Genomic DNA, 18,812 nt, shown 5'->3' with positions numbered 1-18,812 from the left:
TTTAAAGTGTCAGTTAACCAAAATTGAAATGTTGATATTGGAAAGATGACTGCCGGCTGTATCTCCCCATGGTTTGGAATCTCAGGCTTTCTTCACCTCAGTTCTCAAGTGTGCCCACCTACTGCAGCCATTGAAAGGGTATATCAATACACCTACTGGATATGATTCCAAAGGTTTGCACTTAAAAAGAAAATAATAATAACAAACATGTCATACTTACAGTTGCAAGAAAAAGTATGTGAACCCCTTGGGATTACGTGGAGTTTTGCATGAATTGGGCATAAAATGTGCTCTGAACATCATCTAAGTCACAACAATAGAAGAACACAGTCTGCTGAACATAATACTACACAAACATTAGATGTTTCCATGGTTTAATTGCACATAACATGTAAACATTCACAGTGCAGGGAGGAAAAAGTATGTGAGGCCCTAGCTTAATGACTTCTCCCAGAGCTAATTGGAGCCAGGAGTGAGCCAACCTTGACTCCAATCAGTGTGATGATGTTGGATGTGTTGCTGACAGCTGTCCTGCCCTTAAAAAACACACACCTGTTTTGGGTTTACTGGTTTCAAGAAGCACTGTCTGATGTGAACCATGCCTCACAGAAAAGAGCTCTCAGAAGACCTACGATCAAGAATTGTTGACTTGCATGAAGCTGGAAAGGGTTACAAAAGTATCTCCAAAAGCCTTGATGTTCATGTGTCCACGGTAAGACAGACTGTCTACAAATGGAGAAAGTTTAGCACTGTTGCTACTCTCCCTAGGCGTGGTCGTCCTGTAAAAATGACTGCAAGAGCACAGCGCAGAATGCTGCATGAGGTAAAGAAGAATCCCAGAGTGTCAGCTAAAGACCTACAGAAATCTCTGGCAGATGCTAACATTTTTGTTGACACATCTACAATAAGGAAAACATTAAACAAGAATGGAGTACATGGGAGGACACCACGGAGGAAGCCATTGCTGTCCAAAAAGAAGATTGCAGCACGTTTGAAGTTTGCAAAAGAGCACCTGGATGTTCCACAGCACTACTGGCAAAATATACTGTGGACAGATGAAACCAAGATTGAGTTGTTTGGGAAGAACACACAACACTATGTGTGGAGAAAAAAAGGCACAGCACACCAACATCAAAACCTCATCCCCACTGTAAAACATGGCGGAGGGAGCATCATGGTTTGGGGCTGCTTTGCTGCCACAGGGCCTGGACGGATTGTTGTCATTGATGGGAAAATGAATTCCAGAGTTTATCAAGACATTATGCAGGAAAACGTACAACCATCTGTCCGCCAACTGAAGCTCCGCAGAGGATGGGTGATGCAACAGGACAATGACCCAAAGCATACAAGTAATTCAACAAAACAATGGCTGCAACAGCACAGAATACGCCTTCTGGAGTGGCCCAGTCAGAGTCTTGACCTCAACCCGATTGAAATGCTGTGGCATGACATTAAGAGAGCGATTCACACCAGACATCCCAAGAATATTGCTACAGTGAAACAGTTTTGTGAAGAGGAGTGGTCCAAAATGACTCCAGATCGTTGTGCAGCTCTGATCTGCAACTACAGGAAACGTTTGGTTGAGGTTATTGCTGCCAAAGGAGGGTCAAGCAGTTATTAAGTCCAAAGGTTCACATACTTTTTCCTCCCTGCACTGTGAATTTTTACATGTTATGTGCAATTAAACCATGGCAACATCTAATGTTTGTGTAGTATTATGTTCAGCAGACTGTGTTCTTCTATTGTTGTGACTTAGATGACGTTCAGAGCACATTTTATGCCCAATTCATGCAAAACTCCACGTAATCCAAAGGGGTTCACATACTTTTTCTTGCAACTGTACCTGCTGTGTGCAGTGGTTTTACACAGACCAGCTCAGATACTCCTCTTCTCGGGCCCCCTGTCGGCACTCCTGGCCCCTCCCTCCTGTTGGGTGCCCCCACATCAATCGGCTTGCTATGCAGGCACCTAAGCATGCGCACTCCCCAGCCACTGCTCTGTTTGTCCATGGCTAGGCCCTGCCCTCTCTCTCTTCTCATTGGCTCACTGGCTGTGATTGACAGCAGCTGGAGCCAATGGTTACTGTCTCAGCCAATGAGGAGAGGTAGTCCTGGTTTAGCTGAACTCCACTGCACATCGCTGGATCAAGAGGGGGCTTAGGTGAGTATTAGAGGGGGCTGGGGAGCTGCTGCGCACACAAGGTTTTTTTTAACCTTCATGCAACCACTTTAAGGGGAGCGCAACAGCAGAATTGTAGCTCCATAGGGAAGGGGCCTAGTCCCGAAAACTATAGACAGTATTGTTTGGCGCCCTGTACTGAATCCAAGGATGATGCTCTTTTCTAGCCACCATCTATAGGTAAGTGAGCCATTTTGGGTTAATTGGTCATAGCTACTGCTGGCAAATATGCATCTTTTCAGAGTTTTACGCTTACCTTAGTATGGAACGATTACCAAAACTAAGTTTGGAGTTTCTAATCTAATTTTCACCTTTTACAGGAGCAATTCTACAACCAAGGACAGACAGCTGTCTCATGATCTTGTAGCTGTTGCTGGAAAAGAGGCGTTCCATCCAGTGTTTGAACACCTAGAGTCTTCATTGCAGGGTGGCATTAATGCAACAAATTCTGAATTTACTCAGAAAATTATAACCATCATTCACGAAGTCAAAGGTAAGGGGGCATATCCTTAGAGTCAAATATTTTTTTTTCAACTACTTGAGTCCAGGGTGCTATTTTAAAATGGTCCTGGGACAGTGGTTGTTTGTCCCAACTGCAATTTTAAAACTAGCTAGCACTGGAAGCGCCATTTGCCAGTGACAACTGAGGTTTAGCATTAAGCCCAGGAGCTTTTAATGGGCTTTGTAAAAGCAACTGTGTTTACAATAGGAGTGTAGTGACATCACTGCATTTCCTCCCTACAAGAGTAGATCACTATTACAAGTGATTTGCTTCTGCACAATCCCTAGATCACAACAGTAATGTCAGATGATCTGGGTGACACGTGCACTTACTGAGAAAGCATTAAATGCTCACATAATTGAGCACAGTTTAGTTGATTTACTGAAAACAAACATACTGTTCACTTTGCAAGTGAATTTTTCCCTGAGTTTAGTGAATCAGGTAAAGCTCTGCTGACTTCCATCACCCAATCACCCTGTTTTGTTTTTGTTTTTTTTTATCTTTGATTTTACTGGCATGTGATTGGGTATTGGGCAAAGTGAAATTTCACCACATATACTAAGCTGTAAGGAAAATTCCCTTGCAAAGTGTAACTTCACTTACAAAGTTAACAGCCTGTTTGCCTTTAGAAAATCAAACTCAATGACTCTTCTAACAATGTAGCAAACTATTTTTTTCCTCTGTGTGCGTTGCCGCAGGGAATAAAGCTCTCCAAAAGTAAATTTCATACATTCACAGATGTTCACACATTGTTCAGTTTTGAATGTACTTCCTCTGCATAGTTCTTGAAATGAAAATGCATTAGTTTCTAATTTTCAGCTCTAAAAATATATGTATCCAAAATTGCTATAAAGTCAAGTTCATATGTCCCCGTGGCCATTGCCAAAAAAAAAAAAAAGAAACACTCTGGGACTCAAGGGATTTAGGGAGAAAATGACACAATGATTTAAGTGGTTAAATATGGCTTCAAAATTGTTAGTGTTAGTTCACCTTTACAGAAAAAATGTAAAGGTGAACCTCTGGGGATGCTGTGCTGTCAGTGCCCACACAGCCATTCCAACAAGCCATGGATTTTAAATCTCCACTGTTCTTCTTCTGCTCTGTGCAGTGCTTCCTGGGACAGACCAGAGCAAATCTGATGGTCAGTGCCATCACAGGTCATCGCTGTGATCTGTCTCAGAAGTGTTGCTCAGAGAGGAGTGAAAACTGCAGGGATTTCAAATCTCTGGACCGACTGCATGGTTTCTGACAGCTCAGCATTCCCTGAGATACGTGCACCAGAGACTGAGAGGGCGGGATGGGTGTCTGGTGCTTTAGTATATATATCTGTCCATGAAAGAGCAGATGGGGTTTTGAGGAATGATTTAAGGATGATCTGAGAGAGATATCACAGAGACCAAACATGTAAAACCATTTAATGCTTCCATCATGCGTGCATCTAAGAACAGGTTTGAGCCTTTAAAATAGCTTGTGATACAACTATAAAGATTTATAGAGCCTTTCAAATGCTGAATAGGCTATGTGTAGCTTGTGGAAATATTAAAGGTAACTTTGCTCATTTTCTTAAAAGAGAAGTATGGGAATATAAAAAAAAAATAAAAAATCATACTCATCGAGATGGCTGCAGCACCAATCTCAGCTGCAGCTGTCCCTTGCCTGCCCTATCCCAAGAACTGAGCAATCAAACACTGCTGATCTCTCATTTCTCCCACTCCTCTCTGAGCTGAGAGCCTTGACTGTCAATCTCTGGCTCTCTGCTCTGCGCCTCCATCACTCACTGGAGAGCTGGGCTGTGGAGGGGGTGGGAAGGGCTGGCTCAGGCTGTCAGCAGCAGCTGAGATTGGTGCTGCAGCCATCTTGATGAGTATGATTTTTTTTTTGAGCCAGCTGCCGGTCCAGGCATCTGGGTGGATTCTGACTGTAAAATCAAAATCTCCCGAGCCTGGATAGGCTAAGTGGCGTTAACCAACAGCGGACTTTGGAACAAAATGCACTCCTGTGATCCGTTGAAGTATAACCAAAATAGCTTCGGCTCTGCTTCTCCTTTATAGTGGTTGTTAACCCTTACATATACCCAATGAAGTGATTAGTCTCTGGCGATACACAGAGATGAAACAAATCCTCCTACTCATCCTCTTTGTACCTGTCTGGCTGCCATCTTCTCTTATCTACATGGTGCTGAATTTTAAAGCTTGTCTGAGAGTTCAGGAAAAGGGGGGCAGAGAGCTGAAATCCCACACTGCAGATCTCAGTGAGGAGAGCTCTGAAAGCTGATTGGAGGGAAGGCACACCCCCCCCCCCCCCCTTCACACAGACCACAGGAACAGAGCTGAGGCTGTCAATCTGCTGAGCGTCCCTCCCCTGTCACGGCTTTTTTTCATGGTGTCAAGAAGATGTGTCAGAAGCGATTAATGCTGATAGCAGAGGAATGAAGCAGCAGACAGAAATTGCACTTAGTGTGCTTAATTGAGACAAGTACACACTATAGAGGGATATGCTTTGTTCATATTTCATGTTTGAGGTTTACAACCACTGTAGCCTCCCTGGCGGTATTCCCGAGTGTAGCTTGGGGTAAAGTTTCAACTACACTCCGGTTTACCATGCAGCGCTGCTCCACGATCCCTCGGTCACTTACCTTGTCCTGCGCTCCCGCGATGTCCCTCCTGCAGTGTCCCCGGCAATGTAATCCGGCGGATGCCGGCATCTGTCATCTGGGTTCCATCCTCTGCGAGCGTCGGGATGTATGGCGGATGGAACAGCAGGAAATTTGAAAATGACAAAAAGTGACATTCACAAAAATCACATAGTAAAACATTACTGTACCAAACCATTTCACATACATTTTGTCCCTTGTGCTTTGTCCTGTGCCCTGTCTGCATTTTTACTGTTCTTTCTGCCTGGAAACTGAGAAATGTCCATGGCGTCCAAAAAGCGTCACTTTAGGTCAAAAGCGGTTTTAGACCAGCTAGAGAACAGCGATAGTAAATTAGAACTACTTGCAGAATTGAGTGATAATGATTCGTGGGGAAATTCGTCATCAGACACTGAAAACGATTTTGCGACTTTGCTCAGTGATGTGCAAACTTGGCACTATATTTCAAATTTCAGTGTTTTTGGTCTTATTATATTATTGAATTAAATTTATTATTATTATATTATTATTTTTTATGATTATTTATTAAATTATAATTTATGATTTCGTGTTTCACGTTTTAACATACCCGGGATGTTTACTAGACTCTTGTTCAGACAGATTTCAGTGAGTTATTCCTAAGAATTACAGGCCTACAATATAAAACGCCAAATTTTCATGCAAAGTAATGGTAGCGCTTTCAGCACCAAAAATCTGAAATAATCATACCACCAGGGAGGTTAAGGGTAATGTAGCAGTTTTGCCAAATATTTACCTAAATTTTGATTCCACTGTCTGCTGATTCATTCAAGCCTACAGGTTAGAGATTATGCCTACTCCAAAATTAGAAGATATGCAAACATTTTCATACATTGTCATTTTAGTTGAAATTTTATGGTGTGACACTCAACTTTATTATACAGTGTCACCTCTGATCGGAAGTCCAAATTCAAGGATTTTAGTGAGTATTGTGAAAAGAAAATCATATTTGAAATAGGATATACACCAGAGCCTTAAGAAGTAGTAAGAGGAGAAGTGATTGCAACTTTTTTGTGGTCGAGTAACAAGAGTCAGGAAGATTATTTTAGGTTAAAAGTGGAATATTTGGGTCAGTTGTAAGGCTTTATAGTATCAGTAAAAAAAAAATAACCCCCCCCCCCAAAAAAAAACTGGTAAGCATAAGCTGAAATAATAGAGTAACCAATGTAGTGTTTCCATTTTTATGGAATGAGTCTTAAATGGTAGTAAACCGCGGCTTAAAAAAAAAAAACCCGTGCAAGGTAATTGCATAATGTGCTAGTGTGCATTGCGTACATTATAAAATACTTACCTTAGAACAAAGCCCTCCAGCGCTGATGACAGGGCTTCCATTTTCACCCAATCTTCCTCCCAGGTTCGCGAGCTGCAGCAACTTAGATGGGCGCATGCTCGTGGGAGTCACGGGTCATGGCACATTGCTCTGAAGGAACGGCACAGCTATGAGCATGCGCCAACTTCCAAAATAGCGAATATCTCCTAAACAGTACATCTTTAGGAGATATTCATTTTACCTACAGGTAAGCTTTATTATAGGCTTACCTATAGGTTAACATCAAAAGGGGACTTTACTACTGCTTTAATAGAAAAAAGTACTATATGAACGTCCATCTTAGTCAAAGCTTTAAGCCACCTCAGCGAGTAGGACAAAGAGGAAGAAAGACCTGGATAATACCAATTAATAAAGTTAAGTGTCTTTTGGCAACAAAGGTTCAAGGTAGGTTTAAGGTTTTAGTGTTATAAAATATTATAATATATACTATCAATATCTGAATCAAGTAGAAAGATTCCAAAGGACAAATGCCATCATGATAATGTTTCCCATTAATAATTGCCTTGCAAGCCTAGACTGTGATTTTGTCGTAGCAGTGCTGCAGTTTGCTTGCCTTCTACTTTCAATGCTTTCTTACTAATGTCTTTATCCTTCATTGTTCCTCCAAGAAAACAAACATTATCATACAAGTTGAAGTCCCTTATGTAATGTAACCTGATTAGTATGAACTTTGTGTTTGATAGCACAATTAAAATATTCTTTCGGCTACATAGGACCTTGTTTTGAATTTTTTTTTTTTGTAATAAATATGGTGCATGAAGTAGAATGTATGAAAGTAATAGAACTGGAGTTCTTGTTTAATGTGTCTTTTGACACCCAAAATGAAAAGAGCAAAAATGTTACATATTGTAGTTTACCAGTCCTTCGATGGTGTGGTTGCATTCGGTATGTTTTAGGCTTTTCACCTGGTGATCATGCCAGTAACACATCTGCTGAGTGACAACCTACAGTATACTCGTACTGTACCTATGAAGGAGCAGCATTGTCACTCCAGGGCAGTACGTGTGCTAGTACTACAGACTCCTCCCCATCTCCTCATCTGCATAACATGGAAAGTTGGAGGAGGTTGTTCTGTGGTTAACAGAATTGGGAGTAATACTAATATCAGTTTATAAGATTTATGGCAACAGGTGTCTTTTGCACTTATCAAACAAATTTAACAAAACACTTTCACTTGTGTATTTACCAGAGCAGGGGAGTAAACATGAGCAGTTTAGTGTTAAATTTTACATGCACTTTAAGACTTTAAGTTTCAGGGTATGCAGAATAATATGTATGAAAAAATTAATTTGTATTTTATTTTTGCTGTTTGATTTGTAGCAAACCATTTCAGGTCAACTGACATGTCGCTGCATGAACGCTTCACCAAACTGCAAGCAGAGAGCAATAAACAGGAATTAAACCTTAATAACTCTACACCACAAATCTATCCGGAGATTCATAGGTAAGCTGGTCTAGTGAACACGCAGCACCATAGTGCCTTGAAACTGAGCTCTGTAATGTCAGCTCTTTATGCACTTAATCCGGCCATAGATGGTTTGAATATTGGCCGATTCAGCATGGACTGGCCGAGATTAGATCCATCTATAGGCAGGCTGATTATACCCAAATCGATCCATCGATCAACTTGGATACAACCAGCATGTTGGATATTCATCATGTGATTATTGCCATCTGCTATAGACGCTAGCAATAATCAATGGGGGGGGGTGAGATTTGCTAAAATGGGAGCATGCAAAATCTGGTTCGGCTCCGCATAGAAACCAATTGGCTTCCAGGCATTATTGTCAAAACTTAGTAGAACAAGCTGAAGTTAGAAGCTGATTGGCTACCATGCACAGCTGCACCAGATGCTGAGTGCTCCAGTTTTAGTAAATCCCCCCACAGTGTTCTCCTGGCACTATCCCCCTCACCCCCCCTCCCCTAGCTAGGGGCTCCACAGGGATTTCCCCCACTAACTGACTGCATTGATGGGAGAATCCAGTAATGCAACCCTAGGTTCCAGGAAAGAAAATTGCATCATATATGCTCTGCCTAAGTCTGTCTTTACTTGTTATTATAAAGTATATGAAATCGTGCTTTGAAAAGTCTTATTTTTGCTAGGGTGGCTGGGATTGTGGCGCAGTGTTCCCCTATTGATAATGCATGCGAAAAATAAATATTTAAAATTGGAATGGACAGTATGTAATCTGGCACAGTATTTCTCAAACAGCAGCAGTAGTGGCCTGCAAACAGATTGCTGCCAGTCCATAATAACATATCTTGGCAAAAGAAAATGATTTCTATATCTGAAATAAAAACGTTCTGTGAAGTTTTCTGTTTGCAGATGTATTTGCCACATGTGAGATAAATAAAATGTTACTATATTTTAACAGACATGTACAGCTTGAATTACAATAAAAAAAAAAATACTTATAGAGGGGTCATTGAAAATGATCAGTTGAGCCGTAATCTTTGATACACCTCTGTTGCATAAAGAGTTTGTTCATTTCCTACCCATTGTACCTACAGTGATTGTAAACTCTTACATATACCCAGTGAAGTGACTAGCCTCAAGTAATACAATGAGATTAAACAAATCCTCCTTCATAAGTTGTACCTGTCTGTGTGCAGTCTTCTCTTACCTGCAGCCATTCAAAGTGCTAAATTTTAAAGCTTGTCTGAACATTCAGAAAAAAGGAGGCGAGAGCTGAAGTTACAGAGCTGCGAAACTCAGTGAGGAGGACCCTCCACTGTCACCATTTTTCTCTTGGTGTCAAGAAAAGGAGTCAGAAGTGATTCATGCTGATAGTAGATTAACAAAGCAGCAGACAGAAATTACACTTAGTGCTCTTAATTGAGACAAGTACACACTATAGAGGGATATGCTTTGTTCATTTTTCATGTTTAAGGTTTACAACCACATTAACTTTCAGTTGAAAATTACCAATTGATGCCATTCCTGACTGATTTCAAAGAAACAAATTTTGTGAGGTTCAGGGTAGCTAGCTGACCTTTTCTCTCCCTTCAACAATGGTTCCCTAATGTTTTTTAGATGCAGGGTTTTTTTCAGCTCTGTTGGCTGTCCAGTTGTAGGAGAGACAAAATGAGACAAATACTTGTGTGCCTCCATCTATTCGTTTATTGTAATTATACTTCATTTGGTTGTCTGTATATGATGGATCTTCATAGTGGGGTGAAAAGACATGCACTCCGTGATAATGTAGAGCATATTCCCGGGACATAATGTTTGTGTTAATCCCCAAGTCAATAAAACACAGATTTTAGTTTGGAATGATTACTGGCTTACTCAATAGATAAAGTAAGATCTTAAATTTGATTCTGCAAGGTGACATGTTTGTCAACCCCTTTGGGTTTAATCAAGAAAAACCTGTAAATTGTATATGACATACTTATGCACCCCCGGTTCACATATATGCGGCCGTGCGGGCCGCGTTTTGCACGAGCACGAGAGCCCATTCATTTGAATGGACGCCCGTGATACGCAGGGAAGAAGTCCCTGCACTTGTTTGGAAAATGCAGCCCGCATGGGAACCTCGGTTCCCAGTACGGTTGCGTTTTCCAGTGCGGGCGGCGTGCCATTAGAATTAATGGCACCCGCCCACGGGTCCGCATTTCTCTGTGCGGGTGGTGCGGTTGCACGGATTTTCGTGCGGATCCGCAGTGGCACCACCCGCACAGATGTGAACCTAGGGTAAGTGCTGAGTCTGAGTTGAGTTGATGCCATAAACCAGCTGTTCTGTCTCAGACAGTGATGTGAAAGTATTCATAATCCTACTGTTAGATGTGTACCTTCTATTCTTCTCCTACCACTGTGGCTTTTCCCCCATTCTGTATATCCACGGAAAATGCATATATTCTTGTATTTAAATAAATGTGTTGTAAAACAGCTGGATTGTACTGTATCATCTTGAGCACAGAGATGCTTCAGGTCAGTGGAATATAAATAGTTTGTTAGGTAAAACAAATTATTTATTGATAATTTATATTTACCTCTATGTTTTGTTGATGGTCCTAACAATTTTTGGACACAAGTCATTAGTGCATAGAGAAATACCTAAATTGTATTTGTTTCATTTATTTGATTATATTGCTGCCAGTAGACCTTTGCTGTATTTTTTCCCCCTGTCCTTTAGGAGAATTGATATTTCTTTGGAAGAGCTTCAGAGCAAATCTCTTCGCAAAACAGAGGACATTGCCCCAGTAAGTATTCATGATATATTCAGCATCTATGTAAAGGAGCACACCACAAGTGATCTTTTACAGAGCCTTCAGTATCTCCTTTTCTCTTCTGGTTTCTCTCCAGTTATATTTATTAATTCCATTAAAGTGGTAACATTCCACACACAGTGATATTTACATATATTTATGTCCTTTATATATGAACACTTATGAAATGCAGGCAGTATATGCATTTGTTTTTTTCACTTTCTATCAGTCTTATGGAAATATTAGATTTTATAGGTCTTCACATGAGCAGTACAGTGCATCCAGAAAGTATTCACAGCACTTAACTTTTGCCACATTTTGTTATGTTACAGCCTTATTCCAAAATGGATTAAATTATTTTTTTTCCTTAACATTCCACAAACAATACCCCATAAGGACAACATGAAAGAAGTTAGTTTTGAAATCTTTGCAATTTATTAAAAATAGAAAACGAAAAAAAATACATGTACATAAGTATTTACAGCCTTTGCTCTATACTTTGTTGAAGCTCTTTTAGCACCAATTACAGCCTCAAGTCGTTTTGAGTATGATGCTACATGCTTGGCACATCTATTTTTGGGCAATTTCTCCCATTCTTCTTTGCAGTACCTCTCAAGCTCCATCAGGTTGGATGGGGAGTATCGGTGGACAGCCATTTTCAGATCCCCCCAGAGATGTTAAATCGGGTTCAAGTCTGGGCTCTGGCTAGGCCACTCCAGGACATTCACAGAGTTGCCCCATAGCCACTCCTTTGTTATGTGGGCTGTGTGCTTAGGGTCGCTGTCTTGTTGAAAGATGAACCGTCGCCCCAGTCTGAGGTCCAGAGTGCTCTGGAACAGGTTTTCATCAAGGATGTCTCTGTACTTTGCTGCATTCTTCTTTCCTTCGATCCTGACTAGTCTCCCAGTTCCTGCCACTGAAAAACATCCCCACAGCATGATGCTGCCACCACCATGCTTTACTGTAGGGATGGTATTGGCCAGGTGGTGAGCCGTGCCTGGTTTCCTCCAGACATGAAGTTTGGCATTCAGGCCAAAGAGTTCAATCTTTGTTTCATCAGACCAGAGAGTTTTGTTTCTCATGGTCTGAGAGTTCCTCGGGTGCCTTTTGGCAAACTCCAGGCGGGCTGCCATTTGCCTTTTACTGAGGAGTGGTTTCCGTCTGGTCACTCTACCATTACAGGCCTTATTGGTGTAGTGCTGCAGAAATGGTTGTTCTTCTGGAAGGTTCTCTCTCCACAGAGAAACGCTGGAGCTCTTTCAGAGTGACCATCGGGTGCTTGATTACCTCACTGGCTAAGGCCCTTCTCCCTCAATCGCTCATTTTGGCCGGGTGGCCCACTCTAGGAAGTTTCCTGGTGGTTCCAAACTTCTTCCATTTACAGATGATGGAGGCCACTCTGCTCATTGGAACCTTCAATGCTGCAGAACGTTTTCTGTACCCTTCCCCAGATCTGTGCCTTGATGCAATCCTGCCTCGGAGGTCTACGGACAATTCCTTGGACTTCATGGCTTGGTTTGTGCCCTGACATGCACTGTTAACTGTGGAACCTTATATAGACAGGTTTATGCCTTTTCATAATCATGTCCAATCAACTGAATTTCCCACAAGTGGACTCCAATCAAGTTGTGGAAATATCTCAAGGAGAATCAGTGGGAACAGGATGCACCAGAACTCAATTTTGAGTGTCATGGCAAAGGCTGTGAATTCTTATGTAGATGTGTTTTGGTTTTTTTTTCATTTTTTATTTTTAATAAATTGCAAAGATTTCAAAATGAACAAAATGAATGAAAATTCTTTCACATTGTCATTATACGGTATTGTTTGTAGAATGTTGGGGAAAAAATTAATTAAATCTATTTTGGAATAAGGCTGTAACACAACAAAATGTGGCAAAAGTTATCGCTGTGAATACTTTCTGGATGCACTGTATATCTGTATTGTTACTGCCTCAATCTTCCACCAAAAGCTACCATGGTAGCTGGAGGGGGTGGTACACATGGCACAGAAAATTTAACATGGCTTGTCCAATTTTACAGGTCTGCACTGCAGATGCTTGGTTTGTGCTTGTAGTGCAATATTTCAATCCAAAAACAACTTTGGTATTGAAACAAAGAACATGCATTCGGGAGGTGGCAGGATTGCCTAGAAGCTTAGAGGCCACTGTTTTATAATCACGATATTGACAATTCTATATAATAGCGGAGATTATCGGTTTATTAGCATTCAGCTCAGCAGTGATGGTAGAGAGTGCACAGTGCATGTGTAGGGATTTGAAAGAGAAATACACATTTGTGCTAGTGATGCTGGAGGCTAGCAACTTATGGCTGCAGCGTCCTAGTAATAGGACAGGATAGGGAACAGATACCTATAGGAGTTTTTTGGGCTAGCTTCTCTGGAAGTGGGTGAAAATAGTCTTTGGGTATTGTATTTACATTATTCAATATTTTTCAAAAGTGGCACAGTTTTTGATTACCACTAGAGATGAGCGAATCGAACCAGGCGAAGTGGAATTCGATTCGAATTTCAGGAAAAATTAGATTCGCGTCGAATCCGAATATTAGCCTACTTCGGGTGCGCGAATCGAATTTTTCCTGATCAGCCGGCAAAAGTGTCCCTGCAGAGAGCTCCGCTATTTCTGACAGTTCTCTGACAGTTCCTTCACATGTACAGCGGTTGAAACATTGTATCTATTTGTTTCCATTTAGGATACAGATGTTTTTATTCGGAAACAGATACAATGTTTCAACCGCTGTAAATGTGAAAGTCAGAGAACTGTCAGAAATAGAGGAGCTCTGCAGATACACTTTTTGCCGGTTTGGAATTATTCTTATTTTCATCCTACTTCTTCTTCTTCTTCTTCTTCATCCTCATCCTCAGAAGAAGAAGAAGAGGATGAGGATGAAGAAGAAGAAGAAGTAGGATGAAAATAAGAAGAATTCCAAGCCGGCAAAAAGTGTATCTGCAGAGCTCCTCTAAGTGTATCTGCAGAATAGAGGAGCTCTGCAGATACACTTTTTGCCAGCTTGGAATTCTTCTTATTTTCATCCTACTTCTTCTTCTTCTTCTTCTTCCTCTTCATCCTCATCCTCTTCTGAGGATGAAGAAGAAGAAGAAGTAGGATGAAAATAAGAAGAATTCCAAGCCGGCAAAAAGTGTATCTGCAGAGCTCCTCTATTCTGCAGATACACTTAGAGGAGCTCTGCAGATACACTTTTTGCCGGCTTGGAATTCTTCTTATTTTCATCCTACTTCTTCTTCTTCTTCTTCTTCCTCTTCATCCTCATCCTCTTCTTCTTCTTCTGAGGATGAGGATGAAGAAGAAGAAGAAGAAGAAGTAGGATGAAAATAAGAAGAATTCCAAGCCGGCAAAAAGTGTATCTGCAGAGCTCCTCTAAGTGTATCTGCAGAATAGAGGAGCTCTGCAGATACACTTTTTGCCAGCTTGGAATTCTTCTTATTTTCATCCTACTTCTTCTTCTTCTTCTTCTTCTTCCTCTTCATCCTCATCCTCTTCTTCTTCTTCTGAGGATGAGGATGAAGAAGAAGAAGAAGTAGGATGAAAATAAGAAGAATTCCAAGCCGGCAAAAAGTGTATCTGCAGAGCTCCTCTATTCTGCAGATACACTTAGAGGAGCTCTGCAGATACACTTTTTGCCGGCTTGGAATTCTTCTTATTTTCATCCTACTTCTTCTTCTTCTTCCTCTTCATCCTCATCCTCTTCTTCTTCTTCTGAGGATGAAGAAGAAGAAGTAGGATGAAAATAAGAAGAATTCCTAGCCGGCAAAAAGTGTATCTGCAGAGCTCCTCTAAGTGTATCTGCAGAATAGAGGAGCTCTGCAGATACACTTTTTGCCGGCTTGGAATTCTTCTTATTTTCATCCTACTTCTTCTTCTTCTTCCTCTTCATCCTCATCCTCTTCTTCTTCTTCTGAGGATGAGGATGAAGAAGAAGAAGAAGTAGGATGAAAATAAGAAGAATTCCAAGCCGGCAAAAAGTGTATCTGCAGAGCTCCTCTATTCTGCAGATACACTTAGAGGAGCTCTGCAGATACACTTTTTGCCGGCTTGGAATTCTTCTTATTTTCATCCTACTTCTTCTTCTTCTTCATCCTCATCCTCAGAAGAAGAAGAAGAGGATGAAGAAGAAGAAGAAGTAGGATGAAAATAAGAAGAATTCCAAGCCGGCAAAAAGTGTATCTGCAGAGCTCCGCTAAGTGTATCTGCAGAGCTCCGCTATTTCTGACAGTTCTGTGACATTCCCTCCATACAGCGGTTGAAACATTGTATCTATTTGTTTCCATAAATGGAACTGTCAGAATTAGGCTATTTCTGACAGTTCTGTGACATTCCCTCCATACAGCGGTTGAAACTCCTTCTTCTCATCCTTCTCCTTCTCCTTCTTCTCATCCTTCTCCTTCTTCTCATCCTTCTCCATCTTCTCAATCTTCTCCATCTTCTCATCCTTCTCCTCCTTCTCCTTCTTCTCATCCTTCTCCTTCTTCTCATCCTTCTTCTCATCCTTCTCCTTCTTCTCATCCTTCTTCTCATCCTTCTCCTTCTTCTCATCCTTCTCCTTCTTCTCATCCTTCTCCTTCTTCTCATCCTTCTCCTTCTTCTCATCCTTCTCCTTCTTCTCATCCTTCTCCTTCTTCTCATCCTTCTTCTCATCCTTCTCCTTCTTCTCATCCTTCTTCTTCTCATCCTTCTTCTTCTCATCCTTCTCCTTCTTCTCATCCTTCTCCTTCTCCTTCTTCTCATCCTTCTCCTTCTCCTTCTTCTCATCCTTCTCCTTCTTCTCATCCTTCTCCTTCTTCTCATCCTTCTCCTTCTCCTTCTTCTCATCCTTCTCCTTCTTCTCATCCTTCTCCTTCTCCTTCTTCTCATCCTTCTCCTTCTTCTCATCCTTCTCCTTCTTCTCCTTCTCCTTCTTCTCATCCTTCTCCTTCTCCATCTTCTCATCCTTCTCCTTCTTCTCATCCTTCTCCTTCTTCTCATCCTTCTCCTTCTTCTCATCCTTCTCCTTCTTCTCATCCTTCTCTTTCTTCTCATCCTTCTCCTTCTTCTCATCCTTCTCCTTCTCCTTGTCCTTCCTCATCTCCAAGGGCATTTAAATTAAAGGTACAGTGTTCTGCACTAATTTAAAGGCTTTAAACCCTTTTAATAAGTTAAATTCGTAGCGAATTAATTCGCATCTAATCAAATTTCTTCCTCAAATTCGGCGAATCAGCCGAATCGAATTTTTGAATAATTCGCTCATCTCTAATTACCACCTTGTGCCTCTTTGGCTGCATATGCTAATTTCTCTAAAAGGTGAACTTAACCTTTAAGCAACAATACATTGTCCTCATTTATCAAAGAGCAACAGAAACTCTCCAAATCACCCATCGCAGTCTGTGCGGTATGAAAGAAAAGCAGGAAAAAACATATAAGTAATGTTTGACAGTTATTGTTCCATATACTTTTCTTGCAGTCCAGAGCTGGTACAGCTTTATATGAATTTTACACCAAAAATAAATGTCAACACATGTAATGCTTTAGAATAGAAATGCAAAGAAGACAGTTTTGCTGCACATATTGAATAGTCCACGCTAGTTTACCTTTGTCATAAATAAGGATTGCTCTTTATTCTATCATTAGAGAGAAAATCTCACTAACCAATGTTTTGGGATTGCGCAGTCCTTCGCAAGCCTCTATCTCATCATTTTGCCTTGAGAAAGAGCCCTGTGAGGTCTTGACATGTTGGTTGGTGATATTTTAACTCTAATGATGTAATAAAGAGCAAACCTTGTTTATGAAGAATGTAAGTTAGTAAGGATTATTTTGTTGATTTTAGAGAGGGTCATTCCCACCACTCACTACAGCACCCTCAAATATTTTTTTTTTGTTTACAAGCGGTTTATTGAAAGGAATACAAAATACAGGCCAATATCCAATATAGAGATCTTACATTTTTTTATCCATATGACAAAGATCTATAGACATAAAAAGGAGTAAAAGGCCAAAAAGACAAACATAAAAATATAAGTAGAGAGAACAAGGAATTCAAAGTGAAAACAAGAACTCAAAGCCATATAATGGACAGACTGTATGACAAGAATATGTAGTAACAATTATAACGACATATCAACAAATCTTGGTAAATGTGCGCTGTATATTAACAAATATAAGAGATTGGGCTGATAACCATATGTTCAAGGTAGTTGGTCGTGCATAAGCTTCCATGGGTCCCATTTAATATCAAAAACTGGGATAGTGTCATTCAGAGTGTGGAGGACACGTTCCATTATCATGATGGAATCAATTCTAACCAGAATTTGAGAAAATAGAACCACCGGTGATCTGCAGTTAGCAGCTATCGCCCATACACAGACTACAGAAAGGGTATGAATCAACCTTTGTATAGTGGGAGGGATTCCCACAATAGGTGCAAATAGCAAACCATTAGAGAGATTCAAATGTATAGGGTGACCTGCGATTTAAGAGGATATATCCTGAATACGTTGCCAAAGTGGAGTGACTACAGTACAGTTCCAAAAGATATGAACGAATGAACCCACTGTGGAACAACCACGAAAACAAGTGTTATGTACTGCAGGAAACATAGAATGGAGGTGGAGCTGAATGTAATACCAACGAGTGATAAGTTTCAAGGCGGTTTCACTGATTGAGATAGATTTTGTACACTTGCAGAGATTTTGTTAACATAACATTCCAGTCTTGATCTGATAGTGGCAGTTGCACTCCTCTTCCCATTTAGTGAAATAGAGTGGATTTTTTAGAGGTACAGGAACCCAAAAGTTGTTTATACAGTAAAGTCAGCAGATAATACCCTTACCTTTGGGGGAGCTATTACATATATGTTCATATTCAGTAGGGATAAATACAGAGGAACGAGCCGTTGGGAATGTGGACGTAAAAAAAAATCTATGATCTGAAGGTATCTAAAACATTCTTGTCTCGGGGCTTGATATTGTTGTTACCATTGTGAAAAAGTGGTAAAGGTAGAGTGTGTGTGAAGGGACTTGAGGGTGATAAGGGAATTAGAGATGCATCACTGAAATTCAGCGGGGTTGGGGAATGCAGCGATAAAAGTGGGCTCACCTAAATAAGATGCAGTTGGTGGGGATTGTGAGATTAGGTTGTTATTTAATCTGTGTGACAATAGAGTTCAACTGTATGGGATCGATTCAGACCTCAATAAACCTGTGAGATGGTATGGCAGGATAGAGGCCGCTTCAGATTTAATCCAGGGCACTTTGGAATTTGGAATGTTCCATGGAGCCGTCTGGGCCAATCTGACAGATAAGTAGTATAACCAAAAATTAGGGAGGCCCAAGCCACCCGCTGCATGTGGGTGGTACAAGGTATTTGCTGAGTATTTAGCTCTTCTATTGGACCAGATAAATGTATTAATATCAGATTGTAGTGCATCCAAAAACATTTTACGAAGTGATTGGAAGCGCTCTGAAAAGATAAAGTATCTTTGGGAGAACATTCATTTTAATAGCTACTACTATGCCTAAAATGAAATGTTATAGGCGGACCAAATTTTCAACATAGCGCGGAATTTGGATACCAAATATAAATAGTTATATTGAAACGTTTTCGAAAAATCTGATGTGAGGGAAAAAATCCAAATACAAGATGGCTTCTAGGGACTATGTGAAATAAAAGGAGGCACAGAGAATGTCGCACATGTATTTATTTTAAGGTGATTGGCCAGTATGGTGTACGACTAACACATTTACTTCACTTTATTTACACATAACCACAAACTGTAGCTGCAGTCAGACATATCATGTCATGCATTCCTTAACAGACAATGGCAGCTTGCTGCCTATACACTTGATTAGACAGCGTATGACTTAAGCCAAAGTGACTTCTTTAGCTTTTTATGTCAACTTTACATGTCTAAACT

The 18,812-nt window shown here is 40.7% G+C and overlaps 1 protein-coding gene across 5 annotated transcripts in view; it reads left to right on the top strand.

The window, feature by feature from the left end:
• The window catches only part of BCLAF3 (BCLAF1 and THRAP3 family member 3), a 128,278-nt gene that overhangs the window by 85,008 nt on the left and 24,458 nt on the right, over positions 1–18,812 (top strand). For all 5 annotated transcript variants that reach the window (XM_089683911.1, XM_089683913.1, XM_089683909.1 and 2 more), the window contains 3 exons: positions 2,499–2,671; positions 8,002–8,125; positions 10,818–10,884. In XM_089683911.1, the coding sequence (XP_089540037.1) occupies positions 2,499–2,671; positions 8,002–8,125; positions 10,818–10,884 (364 nt within the window). The remainder of the gene's footprint in view (positions 1–2,498; positions 2,672–8,001; positions 8,126–10,817; positions 10,885–18,812) is intronic.

Source organism: Staurois parvus, unplaced genomic scaffold, assembly GCF_062004578.1.
Source record: "Staurois parvus isolate SC_StPar_1 unplaced genomic scaffold, SC_StPar_1.0 ptg000327l, whole genome shotgun sequence".
In the NCBI taxonomy this organism is placed as follows: Eukaryota; Metazoa; Chordata; class Amphibia; order Anura; family Ranidae; genus Staurois; species Staurois parvus.
This window is presented reverse-complemented; position numbering and strand designations above follow the sequence as displayed.